Source organism: Myodes glareolus, chromosome 15 (genome assembly GCF_982192425.1).
Source record: "Myodes glareolus chromosome 15, mMyoGla1.1, whole genome shotgun sequence".
Lineage (NCBI taxonomy): Eukaryota > Metazoa > Chordata > Mammalia > Rodentia > Cricetidae > Myodes > Myodes glareolus.
In genome coordinates this window covers 30,227,621-30,245,225 of record NC_142040.1, presented here as the reverse complement: position 1 = coordinate 30,245,225, position 17,605 = coordinate 30,227,621, and the positions used below count along the sequence as shown (strand labels likewise).

The 17,605-nt window shown below is 43.8% G+C and overlaps 1 protein-coding gene across 9 annotated transcripts in view; it reads left to right on the top strand.

The window, feature by feature from the left end:
* The window catches only part of Mast4 (microtubule associated serine/threonine kinase family member 4), a 582,754-nt gene that overhangs the window by 368,690 nt on the left and 196,459 nt on the right, over positions 1 to 17,605 (top strand). Inside the window, exons 1-2 of one of the 9 annotated variants that reach the window (XM_087896868.1) lie at positions 974 to 1,174; positions 5,378 to 5,458. The exons of 7 other annotated variants lie outside the window; for them this stretch is intronic. In XM_087896868.1, coding sequence (XP_087752994.1) covers positions 1,128 to 1,174; positions 5,378 to 5,458 — 128 coding nt within the window. In that variant the 5' untranslated portion in view covers positions 974 to 1,127. Of the gene's footprint in view, positions 1 to 599; positions 638 to 973; positions 1,175 to 5,377; positions 5,459 to 17,605 lie in introns of those variants that run through there. One more of the 9 variants, XM_087896873.1, reaches the window with a different exon arrangement.

Here is a 17,605-nt window from a genome sequence, read left to right as displayed (position 1 = left end):
GGGTGAGGTGGGGTGGTGTGTGTGTGTGTGTGTGTGTGTGTGTGTGTGTGTGTGTGTTTGTCTATGTGCACATTTGTGTGTGACCTTGTAGTCCTTAGAAGAATTGATGAAAGAAAGTTACGATTTTTTTTTTCTGGTGTTTCTTTTCAACCAACCAGTAGCTGCCAAACTTTAAAACATTTTAAAATGCATCGGGGGAAGTGATTCAGATGTGTTCTTCATACACGACAATGGAAGTACAGTTAGTGCCAAGTTTTGAATACTGTGAAAAACTCGTGTTCCTTGAATAAATACAGGACGAAACTTGCTGGCTCGTAAAATATGTGCTGTCTCTTTCCTTCCCAACTCCTATTAGATTGCTGTTGCAGTGTTCTCAAGAATCAGCTTTTCACAATTAAGAATTCTCGCTCCCGTCTCTCGCGTTTCTCATTGGTACCTTCCCCACCACCGCCTGTGCCTGTTCAGAGAAGTCTCTGCTGGAAAACAGAGTTCAACTTCCCCCAGATTAGCACAGCTAGTTTATTCCTCTTTCTGGTGATTGCCATATATAGAAAAAAAAAAGACCTAATTATTTTCACCAGGCGCCGTCCCTCATCTCCTGTGGACTATGAGTGATGCTCCTAACTCCAAGGAAGGGGTAAGCACAGCTTCCTCAGGGTAGCGAATTGAGATCCTGAGTTTCACAGGGTTGCTGTGTGGGGAGGGGTAGTTGACATCTTGCTTCGATGAACTCTCGTGTGTATGATACTGTTGTTATATATTTTCCACCCAGTCTGCACTGGGAAAGGGACTCTTCCTTTCACTGAGGTAAAAAGTGGGTCTCTGAGTGGAGCGACTTTCTTTAAAAAAAAAAAATCAGAAACCAATTACTTGATATGCAGAGCTGCGAGCCTCGTTCCTTTAACGAAATCAGTGCAGTGCGCACCACAGTTAACCTGAGGAAAGCCGCTGACAGCTCTTGATTCCGCTGGAGGTGGAAGGACCCAAACTTGCCGGATCCCCCTCCCCCTTGAGAGGTTGTTAGTCCAGTCCTTTAGAGAGGTTCCTTTTGGCTCTCTGTCATCACCGGGACGCTGGCAGAGAGTGCGTGTCATGGTTACAATAGAGCGTGGTAACATATAACAACCATGAAAGCCCAGCGGGAAAGGCTGCAGATTCCGGGGCTGACCTTGGAGTAAGTATTGTCTGTCTTTAATATTTTAATGCTTTCTGCATGGCACTCGCTTTCCCGTTACGGGGAACCAATAGCTATTTAGCATCTGTTTGCACTGACAGCCTCGGAGCACTGCAGGGTGAGGTAGAGGAACATGTTTTAAATGCATGGCATTTGGTTCCAGCCGATGTGCAAACCCAGACCCAGCGTTTTGCATTGCAGTCGGAGGGAAGGTGCCGCTGCATATTTAAAGTTGCTGAGCCCCAGTTCTGGAAACATCTTAGCAGCTCATTGTGAAAGAATGCATCAGTAGGCCATCATATATCTGGCTTTCTTTGCCTCTCCTCTTACTGTTTGTTTATGCTCATGATGCCTTTCTCTGAAGAAAGGCCCCTGTCTGCATTGAATAATAGAAAACATCAGGATGGATGAGCGTGCAGGAGAAGGGTTATTTGTGATAGTCATTAGATGTGATCCATGTTTCATCAGTGCAGCAGAATATTAATGAGCTGAAGAACATTTAGCATCTTCTCTGCATTCTCCAACCATGGCATGCAATGTGTTTACCTAGTTGGGGTCTGTGTTTGCTTAGCTAGTTTTTTTTTTCTTCCTCCTTTCCTTCTTCATTGTTTTTTTTTTAACCCATTAACACATCTTACTGTCTTCTGATTTGAGGCAACGACGTGAAAATGCCCACATCAGATTTGTGGCGCAGAAGTTAGACATCTGGGATGCAGGACGTGTCAGCAAATTTTTATTTTAAATCTGTTAGTCAAAGCTGCAGACGCTGCGAGCGAGTCTGCGCTGACACACTTCAAAGAATAAACAGTAAAACAGGAATTGGGTAGGAAAATATAAATATCTCTGTCATTTACGGCACAGATAGGGGGTTATATTTTTGTGAGATCTGTATGTCCCCTATAACGTCATACTGGACTAGGTCCGCCCCTTAAGTGTCCATCATTCCCTTTGAGTTCTGTAGGTGCACCATAAAATTATCGTCCAAATTAATACGTCATTGAATGTACAACATCCTAGTTGTACATTCTAGATGCTCCTTAAACCCAGTCCTCCCTTTAAAAAATCTGTGCTTGTTTTATTCAAATGAAATACTCACTTATTAAAAAGTTGGGTTGCTCTCCCAAGCTTCTTACTAGATGTGTCATTTTGTCATAACAGGCACAGGAATACGGTTTGCCCATTGCCATGGTTGTCTTCCCACCCGACCCCTCCCCCAACACACAGTTGTATTCTTGTTGGAATGTTTTAGCAGTACGTTTGCATCCTTCTGCCTTTCCCTCCCTCCCCTTGTCCACAGCTGCAGGTGTAGGATCCAGGAGTACTGCCCTTCTCTGAGAATTGTACCTCTGGTTTTGAGTCACACACCCTTACTCTTTGTGGATTTCAAAAAAAGAAATGAATCTCATTTCACGTTAGACATTTTCTTGTCTTATTTTGTTTTTAAACATCTTGTCCATATTATAAGAAGACATTTAAAATAACATTAAAAACTACAATGGATTGTTACATATGTTTCATTTTATGCTTGAAAGGCTGAGAGGTTGTCACAGTGTTTATGAAGTTGCTCATAATGACATAAGTAAGATACAGGAGTCAGCTGAGTATGGGGTTCCCTGGGTTTTGATTGGATATCAGATGGCTCCTTTTTGATCTGGTCTCTGGGTAGCAAATGTTACTGTGCCTCTAGATTGCCGTGGTCACCTGAGGACCATAGATAGCAGAATACAGGATTATGTGTACATGCCATTGAAGTAGTCTCATGTCGTTTATTTTGTTTACCTTGGAATATAAGATTGTAATATATGTAGCTAGCCTTGCATTCATTCACGGAGAAAACTAATCTTTGAGTAAATTCAGCTTCTGAGCACTATAGAGAAATATTAAAAATATTAGAAGAAAGCCATAATCCTGATACTGTTAAAAGCATACATAATGTATATAATGTAATTATTTAGAGATCACATGACAAGGTCTCAACTCACAAACCAAATAAACCTAGAAGAGCTTTGGAACGCTATCTCCTGACACAATCTGATTTCCTTTCGGGAGAGTTTGTTCCCTAGGTGCTGCAGCTCTGGAATGGTACATGAACATCCTCTATGCCCTGTAGATACAATTCAGAATCTTCCAAAAACACAGGGCCAGTTTCTGATTCCTATTTCTTCACTGTATGTTCTAGAAGTGAGATATTAAATAAACACAAATTTTAGAAATTATCCAGTTGTCAGTTTTTGCAGAAATCTGTGGCAACTTTCTACTTCCTTTAAAGTCATTTAGTTTTTATAAAAGTAACTAACATCTGCTTCATAACCCTTCACAGCACCCATCATCCGTGTTTCTGTCTGGAGACAGTATGGCGTCAGGGCCCATGCATGGCTATTTTAGGACAGGACATCACAGATAAGCCTCTGTGGGACATAGATAAAAATGAGTGATGTATCTGTGAGCATTCCCGAGAGGTTTCCAATGAGCTGCTAAGTTCAAGTACAGCACATTTCAGAACAGCAGCTTCTGAAGTGCTCTGAGGGCAGAAGGAGTCCAACTCCTTAGTTTCCTGGGTCCTGGCAGCAACCTGGATGGTAGTTTTCGGAGCCATTCGCCTTCATCGGAATGTCTTAGGAAATAAATGGAGGTGTTTTGCCAGTATCACACTTCAGTTTGTGACACATGGAGCCAACTCTCAATTATACACACAGTGGGAGACCAAGATGGTATTAGAAAGGTCCCAATAATAATAAACTCAAATTTTATTTTGGCTACCATTTCCAATTATCCATGCCACCCAATGAAGGATGCAGTGGGTTTGAAACACTCACTTTGCCATTTCGTTCCCAGACCCTTTTCTCTAAGGTAAGAAGATACGATAGGATGTAGGACCATCGCCCATCAGCAGAGAGGCAGTCAGTTGGTCCTTTAAGAAGTACATAGTGGTAAAACAGACATCGCTCTGGCTCACTTCTTCCTAAGAGTTAGTTGCTGTATAACTAATGTTCTGTCTAATTTTTACCGTGCTAAAAAAAAAAATGGGAATTGATAAGGATCAGCTCCATTTTTAAAAATAAGATCTATCGGTAAAATCGTTAATGTATAGTATTCAGGACCAAGTAGACATAGTATTTGCTGTATAAGCATGAGGGCCTGAATTCTGACTCCCAGTACCCTATAAAAGTCAAGCCTTGAAGTGTATGCCAAACTATGGGGGTGAAAACAAGGGGTGAAATGGCTAGGTTCCGTAAGAGCAACTGACTCACAGAAATACAGTGCAGAGGTCTGGAGGAAGACATCCTGAAGACAGCCTCTAGCTTCCACATGTGCACCCACATGGGCAAACATACCTGCATACACATATACACAATGTGTGCACACACATGCATACACATGCGCGTAACACACAAGAAAAAAATAATATAGTATATGTATCTACCTCTCTACCAGTGAACAGGCATGGAGCTCAAATCACAGAGGTTAAATGGATCTTTTGGACCACCTTGTGATGAATATTTGAGAGTTGGCTGCTGGAAATGTTTGGTGGTTTGGGGTGAGTTTGGGGAGCAAGTTTCGCAATGGCCCAGTGATTGTTGTATTGGCAAAAAGAAAAAAAAAATCTGTGATGTATGAAATAGCATGAGAAGCCTTGTAATCATTGTCCTTGAGGCTTAAAAAAAAAAAAAACCAATACTGGGTCATTGCCATGAGGAGGTTTTGCTTTTCGCTGAGTACTTAAGAATACTTCTGTCTTAGATGAAACTATGAATATCTGATTTTTGAAAGCTTCTGTATTTAACCTGATTGTTTGTCTGCCTTGTCTGATCATCACTTCCATCCAGTTCTGCTCTAGATTCACCAGTGAGTCTCAGTCTAGCAAAGCCTTCTCCTCGATGTCTATTCCATATGAAATAACGTCCAGTTGCCCTTGATGCAAAATTCGCTATGGCGATAACAGACCGACGGCTTCGTGACAAAGAAAAGGCTCAAATACAAATGGCAGCTGTAGTGTTTAAAATGTAATTTTCCACAGAAAAGCCGCCACGTTGTTCTGTATTCTAGAGCTGAAAGGGGCACGTGATTTGATGATTACCTGGCGTTGTTGGTAATCAGGCCCTGGTGATTCGGGCCCAAGGGGAGCCCGGTCCCTCTAGCGAGCCGTGCTATTTGTACCTCAATCATTTCTCCCTCTCGGAATGATGTTATTTTAACTTGCAGTCTCACTCCGAGGAGCCTGAGTCCAACCCCATCCAGCCCGGGCAGCCCTTCTAGTCCTCTCTCAGCCTTTCGCTTCTGGAGGTAAGCAAGTACACCCAGGGCCTGCCAGGACTGCTTTCTCTCTGATTCCCAGGGACCACCCAGTCCTGGAACAGTCTGCCACACACAGCACATGGGGGACCTGCATTGGAATTGGTGCCTGCCCGGTCCCATATGCAGCGAGGGAACTGGTGGACCTTGCCTGCTGGGTTACAGGGAAGCCACTGAGAGCTTTGCTTGTCCCCTCTAGTGCAACTTAGGGACATCACATGGTTGTGGGTTATTGTCACTTCTGTATGTCTGCTAGGTTTTCATAGGAAATGACTTGGGCCCCTGAGGAGTCAGGGCGAAGAGTGGGCCATGGATGTGACCAGAGCACATAGTATGAAATTCTCAAAGAATTGTCTTTTTAAAGAATGGAAATGGTTTTAAATTAATTGTTTAAGTTTTGTTCTGTTCCTTAGGATGATATAATTTACTACTTCCTAACTTACATTGTCATATCATACTATCTGTTCCCACAAACTATTTGATTCACTATGACTTGTATGATCAAGTATTTATTTAAAGGGTTTGGTTTTTTAATCATTTTTTCAGACATTGACTTAAGTACCCCCTACCCATAGACAGATTTCAGTTCTTTCTCCTCTGTTCACCAGAAAAAAAACTTCTAAAGAACCCCATGTTTGTGATCTCTGTTACTGTAAGATTCCTGAGGTAAACCACCTGAAGGAAATACGCAGTTTGTCTCCTGGTTTCAGGCTCTTACTGTGGAATCTTAGAGAAAGAATTCATTACCTGTGAAGGTTAATGGATGGCTTTGAACTTTGGTGCATTTCAACTGATAGGATTATACTTATTTTTATGGAAGTGACATTTAGCAGGAGAGATGAGTGTCTTATCTGGTAAACCTGTGGACGAGGCAGAATATGATGGTGGGAGGCGAAGCTGTTCATGCCTGACAGCAAGGAAACAGACAGGAAGAGGCGGGGAACCCAGTGTGCGTTCCCCTTTCATCAGCTAGGCCCCACCTCTGACTGCCCATCACCCAACAGTGCCATGAGCAGTTGACCAAGCTCAACACATACACTTTGGTTGCATGATAGAAAATACCAACTGCTGTATTATTATATATATATATATAATATATATATATATGTGTGTGTGTGTGTGTGTGTATGTATTATAAAATATATATATTCTAATGGACCTTCTTGAATTTAGTATCTTTGAACCTCCATGTGTCTAATCAGAATATTTACCCCAAAAACGCACTGTAGCTATTCCTTTTTAATCTTAAGGAAGAACATAGAATCAATCTTCTGGTTGAAGTTGACTTTCAGTTGAGAAAGATAACCTTACACTGATAACTATTCTATTTTGTATAAGCAAGTGAATACATTTGCCATTCATAACAAGTGCTTTGAAAATACTAACTTATAATCTTTGGATGGTATTCACATAGTTTTACATATTTGTTTCTGTCTTATTTATAAGGTAAGACTAAATGGAAATGTGTGGGAAAGTTGATTGGGGAAATGAATTAATGACTTTGAACTTTGGTTCTAGTCTTCTACTGATAGCATTATATTTATTAATGTAAAGGTAAATTTTAACTTAAAAGTTATATGTAATAATTTTTATAAAACATTATCTAGATGTAATAGATCCGAAAACATAGGAAAATGTTTTTCTCTTTCTGGAGAATTCCATTGCTCTTGTAATTTGTCCAAATGTGGTGATCAAAGCATGAGGTGCTGACGTTTCTTCTAAGTGTTCACGCTTCTCTGTGTCTTTCCTAAGACAGGATGCTGTTCTGAGTGCAAGCAGGCAGGATGCTGTGGTAGCAGAGGGAGGCAAGCTTCTGAAGTCTTGTGAAAAAACGTTTTATGAACTAGAACGCTTTAGCTGGACTATCCCAGGAGTTTAGCACTGCGGATGTGGGATGGGGAAAAAAAACAAAACACAGAAAAGAGCCAGTCTAGCCAATGTAGGAGATAAGAACATGTGTTAGAGAAACACTGTGTCAGTACGGGGCTGAGGAAAGAGACAGCAGATACAGATGCTTGTCATCAAGCCCAGTGACCTGAATTTCATCCCCAGGACCCATGTGATAGAATCGACTCTTGCGAGTTGTTCTTTGACCTCCACACGTGTGCTGTGGCTTGTGCACACGCCCTCTCATGAACACATATGCACTATTACACAGACACAGACACACACATACTCATATATTCACAATCAAACAAATGCAATAGCAACTTTTAGAAAATCGTGAGCTGGTAGGACTATTAGGAGAGTGGAGAGGAAGAAAAGCATAGGGTTGTTCCTAGAGAGATTACTAGGATTTACTGAGGATGTAGGAGGCAGTAGCATGCCTAATTAGCAGCATGGACAAAGTCTTGGATCTGATCCCCAGCACCACATAATGCCGGGCCTGATGGTACAACCTGTAATCCCCGCACTCTGGTAGTAGAGACAGGGGGATCAGAAATTCAGTGATGTTCTCAGCTCCATAGTAAGCTTGAGGCTAGCCTGGGATACATGAGACCATCTCAAAAACAAAACAAACAAGAATATGATTAATTTGATTTGGGACCATGTTATGTAGGTCCTCGTCTACTAAACTATAGCTCTTCACTCTCTTCCATCTACTACTGCTAGCCACAAAGGGGGATTGCCTCTGCTTACAGATAGGGATGCTAACCCCGAGAGAGGCTTAATAGTGTAGACTCAAGCCGAGGTCTCAACATCGCTCCACAGTCAGTGACTTCAGACATCCACACTGCTATGAAATCATTTAAATAGAATTTTAATTATCTGGTTTAGGTAGACCTCGTGACCTTCATTTAGACTCTTTTATTTCCCAAGAGCCTTGCTCAGCAAATGGAATGCAGTAAACATTTGAGAAAGGTTTATTGAAGAATAGATGGATGAATAAGAGCTGGAGATGTATTAACTTGTGTGCTGCTACGAAATCCACCAGCCAGTGAAAGTGGAACAGCTTCCATACAAAGAATTGTGTTCGTCACTCACCAGCCTAGGATTTTGGAAAGGATCCGCTCCATTCAGGGACCAATAGTGTCTGTAACACATGCCTTCAAGGCTGCCTTGGGCACAAAAACCTAACTGGCAGATTGGAAGTTCATAGAGAATGGCACGTAGTAGTTGATGCTGGTACACAGTCCATCACGAGGAACGTGGCGTTCTGGTCACACCTAATGAGACAGGGCTCACTTGGATTTAGGGAAAGGAGCAAACAGGTTTGGTAAATGGCAGTCTTTGTCAAAGAGGCTGATGAAAGAGAGGTGTAGACTGTAGGTATTCAGTAGGTAATTTTCAATGGCTGATAGAAGCTGAGGTTTCCGGCAGGGATAGCTGGACCAGAACCAAAGAGAGTTTGGGAGACAGGACCTAGAGGTGAGTCTGCCCCAGAACACATGAGGATTGTTCTAGAAGGCATTATAGGATTAGAAGCTTGGACACACGTTTTTTCTGATAGTGCCCTCTAAAGCGTCTGCTCTAAGATGATGGTCTGATGTTATAAATTGTAGGAATATAAATGTGTTTATGACATTGAAAACCAGTGTATCTATGACACCACTGATGGCTCTCTTCCCCCTTGGGCTGCCACGGGTCAGATTTCTCCCCTGTGCCCTTCTTGTGAGTGTGTGTGGAGGTGCAGGGGAGACTGACAGTCGTGCCCTTTGAGGTGCTGACATACACTTTCTAAATATGGTGGTGGAAGAGTCTGCTCCTTTCATGGTAAAGTCCCGGAGGCAGGCTGTACTGACGGCTGAGTCAGCTCTCCTTCTCCAGCAGGTCCCTGTGGGCTTCTCCAGGTCAGTCTTCCAGGCGGCTGTCCAGAAATGAGAGTTGCAAGCTCCGAGACGGCTCTCTTGCTGAGTAAACTCGCTCCCTGGGAAACGAGGCCTGGAAGTGTGGGCCCAGATGCCAGCAACACAACTTTGGGCCCCGTGTGAGAGGAAGCATTTTCAGAAAGATTTCTGAAGATATGACGGGCTCCCCCACCCCTGACCATCAGTTTTAGGGAGGCTAGATACCCACATAGCCCAGAAACAGTTGAGGGCGGCCCTGCACAAGCAGAACGTGAGGCTGTAGTCCATAGGCCCTTCTGGTCTCACGCTCTGAACTGTTTGTTTTGTAGTCTTCCAGCCATCCTGAGAAAAGAGGTGATACTAACACATCCCTTAGTTCCTAAACGAGTAAGGTGTGAATTTAATTGTGAACATCAATTTATCAGCTTCCAGTGTGACAGAAAGCACCGTGAGGACCTTAAGTGTCCTCGGTACATGCCTGCCCTCTCCACTTCTGAGATAGCCGTGGCCGTTCAGAAATTCCCATGCTACCAGTGCTTACGGATTCTGTTCCTTCTTGCTCCTCCCACGTCCCTCATCTCTCTCAGCTGTGACTGAAACACACATGCTGTATTTCCTGTGTAATGTAGTGCTTGTTCCTGAGAAGATCAGCATCATTGTGTTGTGAACTCTGCCAGGAGAGCACACGTTGTCTCCTTCACACGCGTATTCATCAATCCTCAACAGTTCTCACGTATACAGGAGAGGCTCCATTAACAGGTATCCACCTAGTGAGTGGCTATGGTAATATTTCCTAGAATTTGAGTCTGTGCTCCGGACATGATGTGCGGTTCTGTACCAGGTGTGTCTGAGAGTGGTCCTGAAACCTTGAAATAGAGAGTTTGAATTGTGATTCTTTTGTAAATTGTAAGTGCCGGCTATCAAAGGCTATCAAAATGTGAACACTGACCAGGGAGCAGCAATTATCAGTACGGAGAGGACAGATTAAAGACATACAGCTGAAGAAAGGTGCACCCCAGCATATTCTGGAGACTGTGCTGGACTAGGGTGAGGGGTAGAGAAAGGGTTCTAGAAATCAAGGCATGACGCACTGAGGAAGAGAGTTGGATTATACTCTCTGGAGGGAAGGGACCAGTGGGCCTCACTTTCTACCATCTCTCTGGTACCCAGAACAGCACCTAGCATGTCCTGAGAGTCTCCAACTCACAATGGCTCCACTTAGTGGTATGGTGACTTTTCCATGGCACAAAAGTGAATGTGTTCAGTGGGAACCATACTTCAAGTTTTGAATATTGTTCTTCTCTTAGGCTAGTGGTGTGTGGTAGGATCTTGTCTGTTGTTCTGGCCAGCAGAAGGGAGTGCTGGCTCCTAGCCAGCATTGTGATCATGACGGGAAAAAGCCAAACTGATGCTGTTGCTAGGCCATGAAGATAGCTGGTTCTGGCCATTTATTATGGTTTTTCCTGGGACAGCGCCTCATTATAAGCTGAGGGGCATCAATACCAGATACTAAATCAAGGCCTTGTTGTTGATTATGGTTTGAAGAAAGTAGAGAAAGGCCTGAGAGATAGCTCAGTGGGTATGTGCCATGGAAGTATGAGGCCTGGGTTTGAATGCTCAAACCCATATAAGAACTGGTCATGTTGTGCAAATGTCTATAATCCCCGCATCCTTATAAGGGGATGGGAGAGGGGCAGAATCCCTGGAAGCTCACCAACCAGATAGTGTGGTAATATATGTGTGTGTGTGTCTGTGTGTCTGTGTATATATGCATATATATATATATATATATATATATATATATATATATATATATAAAATCAACACAATGACCAGGTGGACAGGTGGAAGTCAAAGATTGACACCTGAGGTTGTCCTTCGACCCCTACGCTTGCACCATACACCTCTGACCTCTACACATTGTGCACACATATTCACACACACACACAATTGCATGCATATACAAATATGCACAAAAAGAAAAAGAATAGAGAGCTGTTATTGGAGGGATCGGGAGCTACTTGTAAGAAACCGAAGCCCTTCGGTGAGTCTGTGTTTGCCCTGGTAGTATCTTATCTCTGTGCGCGTCACTGCTGCCCTCAGTCTGCAGGCTTCTTTTCCCAGTCCTTAGCTGATACCACTTCATTCTGTCACTCACTCATGTCAGCTCCCTGGTCTGAGGCATTTGAGTTTTTGAACGGAAACACTAGGACAATGCTTGAGTCTTGGTCAGTATCCCAACGCCTACAAGCTTTGTGACCTTGAGTCCATTGTGAACTTCTTGGACCTGTATGTTTAGTCTCCAAATATGAATTACTGACCTCAGTGGCAACTTAAGAACAGTAGCGTCTCAGCTTTGAGTGTAAATTGTGGCAGCATGTGGTGTTTCTAGGAGTGGTGGACAACAAAGGCAGGCAGTGCCTTAGCAGGGAGGGCGTTCAGAACAATGTCAGCTAATGCAATCCTTCCGAGAGCATTTGTCTTGCTGCTGGAAATGTTGCTGGGTACCCACGGCTGCCTGGATCCCTTCCCTTCACTTGTTGCCATGGTGAGGGGCAGACATCGTGTTTACCAAGCGTACGGCAGGATGTTCTGCTTCTGTGTCTCCTTCTCACAGGGACCCTCACTGTGTCCTCGGCTCACTCGAGTGTCACCTGACTACAGAGTCACTGCACCCTTTCCATTGCGTTTGCTGTTAGGATGCATGTGGCCACTTGTCTTTTCAGCTTGTTCTCCCCTTTTCACTGCGGAGAGGACATTGCACAAATCTGAAAAAAGCTGGCAGCAGATGGTAGTTTTTCTGAACTCTAGGATGCTAGTTCCTGTGCTTTTGTGAATGTGATGGTGTAATGAATTGCCTTATACGTTCCCGAGATTTATTTCTGAATTACTCTGTAGCACTAAGTCGATGTAGTGCAGTCTGTGTGTGCAGAGTGGTTCTGCCCGCCAGAGGTGATGCTTGTGGTACACACTGTGCCGACCTTGTGGGCGTGGCTCAAGCAGAGCTGGGAAGGAAGAGAGCCTCGGATGTCACTGAAAAGGTGGCAAGGGCAATGTGGACAAGCCTGTTTGCATTTGAGCCGTCCCATCCTTGTCACATTGGTAATAGGCGTCGCCTTTGGGAGACAGCTGTTTTTTGTAAGGATGCAAAGAAGGAACGCATCTCTGTGGTTCCCTGAAGGGATGAGTGCCGGGTCGTAGATTTCGCATGGCATGGACAATGGATGAGCATGCATAAAACAGACATGGTTTCCTTTGGTTTTGCTGGAGCATAGTCATTCTTGTTATAGAGTCCTTGTTGTCCTTGAACTTGAAATCTTATGCTTCAGTGTCCTGAGTGATGGGATTAAAGATGTGTGCCACCACACCTAGCTTAACTATGTATGTATATATGCACATATTTATGTATTATGTTTTAATGGACATCATAACTTCATAAGCGTATTTGCTGTACAGAGACACAATCTAATTAGGGGACAGAGTCTTACAGGATTAGATGACAAGCAAGGCCTTGAGGACAATGGAGTCTCAGGAATATATCAGTCCTTGCAGACCCTCTGTGTTTGCTTGTGTCATTGACCCTAGGAGCAGCAGCCAGACACTCGTCCTGGTGACTATGTTTGCCTGTCACTTGCTTACATTTTTACATTCGCCTTTCTGCTTACTGACATGGGTCACACACCAGAGTCAGCAATCTAGGTGTTTGCGTGTGCAGTGGCTTAATTTCCAGCATTGGTAGAGAGAGCGTGCCTCGTGTCTAGTGGTACTCTGGGTGTTTCTCACATGGACACTGTGCCTAGGTGGGGGAAACTGTATTTGTTTGACATTTGAGGCCTGGAGAGAGCTTGTCTGTAGATCGGATTTCCAACTTTGCCCAGGTCCAGATCATGTTTGCCTTCATAGTGTGCCTCTTGCACTTTGACACCCTCTAGATGAAAACTCCAGAGTCTTCCTGTTTCCCAGTGTGTGGAATGCTCTGCTGTGGTCCTCACCTCAGCACCTGGCTGTAGAGCCTCGTTGCTCTTCGGTAGCATACGCATGCTGGGTCACCCTTTCCCCCCAGCCGCCACTCGCAACCACTGCAGTTATGTTTTCAGAATATAATACTCCATTTAGAGAGCGGGATTTTGTCATTCTGGGAAACCGCTGCTTGGTTCTGCATGCATTATTCCTTCCTCTGCCCCCTTCACCTCTTCAGATTATTTTTAGCGAGTCTAGATGTTGTAATGTGGGTCAGATTGGGTTCATTTGGTAGCCAGGCCATGGGTCCCAGAAGCTCCCAAGATCTGTGCTGCTGCAAACTGAGCAGGATGGAGCCAGTGAGCTCCCTTAGCTGGGCCGGCCTTCTGCTGCCTGGGGTAGCAATGTTCTCACCACTGCTGTGACCTTTGGCGGGTCCTCTGAGCCCTATTAGGAGAGTGTCCTCTTCATGACCGAAGAAAAGTATGCAGTTCCATTTGCAAGGGGCCAGGACCCTTCCTTTGGCCCTGGCAGCTCTGTCCATTATGGACCCCTTTCATGGCCCAAATATTCTGACTACTCCACTGAACTCACTCTTTGAATTTGGGTTTATATTTAAAATAACATATGGAGCTATCACCATTATTTCTTCGTTATCTCTTACTGATTGTTCTTATGGTAAGTGAATTAAATAAAAGAAGAAGGAAAATAAAGTAATATCTACCTTATCAAATGTGCGTTTGTACATGTATGTTCATGTAACCAAGTGTGTGTGTGTCTGTCTGTGTCTGTGCATTTCTGTGTGTTTTGAGCTCAAGGCTCTGTCCCGTGTTCCACTTTGTGACCAGAAAAAAAAATGACATTCTACATCATTAAAAAAAACTGTTTCCTATATTTAAGAAATGTGGATACAGCCATTAACACCCACTGTGCTGATGAGAGAATGAAGTTGTGATATTCTGTGAAAGCGTGGATGGTGACATAGTCAAGAACAGAGACCTCTCAGCTCGAGGAGTCATACAAATGCAAAATTGAAGGGGGAGAAAGCGCTCAGGTTCCCCTGCAGTAGCACGGATAATAATACCTCTTGGGGGTGTTGTGAGAATTAATTAGGGAACATTTGTGAACTGTTCCCAGATGAGTGCTCTGTTTTAATATTCTCAGCTTCGTATTGTTCTTGGAAACCCAGCATTCCAGATGAACGGCAAAGTCCAACCTCGCTCCAGAAGATGCTGCAGATTTTAATTGCATGTGACAGAGAATGATGAGATTTGATGAGCGTGGGATGGTTTTGCTGATGGCCCCAAGTAGAAAGGGAGATCAGCTGCAGCTCGTGGAATTCTACTTTTCCACGTTCTTTTCCTTGGCGTTTACTCAACTGAACCATTGCTGGTTACAGGCAAGAAGACATTATAGCTATAGCGATACCTCAAAGTGAGAGGCGCATTTATTTTCTCACTGTAGATTAGAAATTTATTTTTCACTGCTCTTTAAGTAAAATACAGATTTGCCTACATCCACTTTAGACCAGGTTCTGAGTCCTAAACTCATTACTTTCATCAGTTTATTTTGGATTTTTGTTTTGTCTTTTGAAACAGGGTCTTACTATATAGCTTTGGCTGGCCTAGTACTCACTATAAAGACCAGGCTAGCTTTGAACTCACAGTAATTCTCTTACCCCTGGGCCTAGCTCACAAGTCATCTTTAATGCCCTGCCTTTGAAATTTTCTTTTAGTGTGCACATGCGTGTCGGTGAGGGTCTGTATGTGTGACAATGATTGGGAAGTCCTGTTAACGGTATGTCGTGGTTAGCTTTGTCAACATGGCACAGTCTAGACTCAACTGGGATATATGTAGTTAAATTGAACTTGTGTGTGATTGTGGGAGAATCATTTTGATTAGTGGGAGGCACGCCTGTTTGCCCACTGTGGCTAGCATCTTTCCCTGGGCAGGGGTCCTGGACGATATACAATGGAGAAAGAGATCTATGCACCAGCATGCATGCATTAGTTCATCATACTCTGTTCCTTCTTGACTGTGGATATGATGTGATCAGCTTCTTCAGTTTCTCATTGCCCTTTGGGCCTTCTTGACTGTGGTTATATGACCGTCTTCTTCAGGTTCCTAATGCCTTGGCCTCCCTTCAGTGATGGACTCTAACAGGAATTGTGAACCAGATAAGCCCTCTCCCCCATAAGTTGCTTTTGGTCAGGGTAGATTAACACAAAATGGGAAACGAAGACAGTGTGCTCTGCCTCTGTTATGGACTTTACTCCTTTTCTCTTATGGTTAGAAAGGAAAACACACTCATTCATAGGAAATGCATGTCAAAGTGTTCAAAGGCTACACATTTGGATGTCTGAGAATTAACTCTCAAATTCATATAGGAGTTGGAAGGGAAGGGAGGGAGTAGTAAACAAGCTCAGTCTGGTTATCGTCACTCAGCCGTGGTGACTGTGATAGCCTCCACCGGACCTCCTGCTTAGTCAGCCTTTGTCCTGTTTGTCTCTCTCCAGCTCTTTTGGGAGTGTCAAGCATTCATCTGCTCAGAACCTTCTAGTGACCTCCCACCTTGGCTCACGTCCTATTTCCCAGCTTGCCTCATTCCTCTTCATGGGCCACATTGCCTGCTCTTGACTATTCTAAACAGGTTTCAGTGTTGGAACATAATAGATTTCTACTCCTGGAATGTCCTCTTATTTCTTTGATTAAAAAACAAAAATTCAAATCTCCAAACCTTTTAGAAGAGTACTGTAGTCAGTACCTTGACCGCCTTGATTCTCCAGCTGGCCGTCACCACGCTTGTGCGCTGTCCCCTTTCTTCCTTCGCTTTCATCTCCTGTAAGTATTTCAGTAGTTTCCAGACATCTCAAGCATAAGCTTCGAATATTTTAGCACACATTTCCTAGGAAGAAGTGTTTTCATTCCTAACCTTAGTGTGATTATTTTACCCCCAAACCAAGCATTATAACAGTGGTAATATCAAGGGTCTTTATTTGGGCCGTTTGGTGGGGGAGGGGGCACAGCCGTCAATAAAAGTTTTGTTTGTATTTGTTCTTATTCTTAGTGGTAGTAGGCATCAAAATTTGGAGCGTTGTGCATCCTAGGTAAATGTTCGCCATTAAGGCCTAAAAGTTGCTCTTGTTTTGTTTTATCATCTATTTCTTTTGTTTTGCTTTAATTCAGGACCCAATTAAAACTCAGAAATTCCCTTGAATTGTCACATGCCTTTACCTCTTTTAGCCAACAAAATTATCCTTTCCCCCTTCCCTGCTTTTCTGAATGTTGACAGTTTGGACGTGTGTCCCCACTCTGTAGTGAAGGACTAACCTAGCCACAAGTTCTGCTCTGCAGTGGCCCCCTCCTGTTCAGACCTAGATTCAAGAAGATACTTGGTGAGACTGGGTGGAAATATTCCTTACCGGGAAGCTGGAAACCCAGTACCTGGCAAGAACCGGCGGGGATGGTCTTCCATGGTCTCATCAGGAGGCCTAAAGCCGTATGCCTAAAGTTCCCTCCATTCATGTCCCTTCTGCTTTCCTAAACACTAGTAGGGAGACATTTTAAGTTCCTGTGAGTATTTTTCCACCCCAAAAAAAAAAAAAAAAAAACAAAAAACCTGTCCTGGGTTTGACATTCATTGATGACCTTGTTTGGATAAGTTTTTAACAGTTTTCCAAATCTGTCTCTAATTCATCAGCTAAGGAACTTTATCTCCTTCCTTTCCCATCAATCTTAGGCATCTTCCTGTTAAGTCACATAGTTTTCAACCAGAAAATAGGAAACTAATACCTATTTGGTATATAATGATTCACCACCATCATGCCTCCTTTGGGCCGTCATGCTGCCCTAAGATCGATCGGTGGGGAGCCTTTGAAGCTGCTTCTGTGTCCTTCTGACATGACCCCATTAGTCTTCGAGTGCGTCCTCAGTTCCTAGCACAGCCAGGTGTTCGAGCTGTCCAGAACAACTACAGGATCACCCACACAGGGCCCCAGTGCTTCTCTCCCCTGCCGTCTGTACTAAATGTCTCTGCGGCAGAGCAGCCCGAACATCTCATTGCTCCTGCCCCTTTCCTCTGCTTCTTGACACTTCCTGCAGTGAATGTTCTCGCCTGACAGACATCATTGGCTGTTCTTGGCGTCGATTGTTTCTGACCCAAATGAGACCTCCAGGTTATCCCGGACTTGCCCGTTTTGTTTGCCATCTGGTCCCTAGTGTGCATTGCATGCCGCACCCTTCACAAAGGCTCGCTGGAGAGATGAATGAGTTGATCCGTTTTGCCAGCGCACATCAAGTTCGTCCAGATTATCTGTTGACGAGATGAATCAGACAGACTGTAAGTGGCTCATGGCCATTTGTGAGGAGCCCATTGCAATTTTGAGCAGTT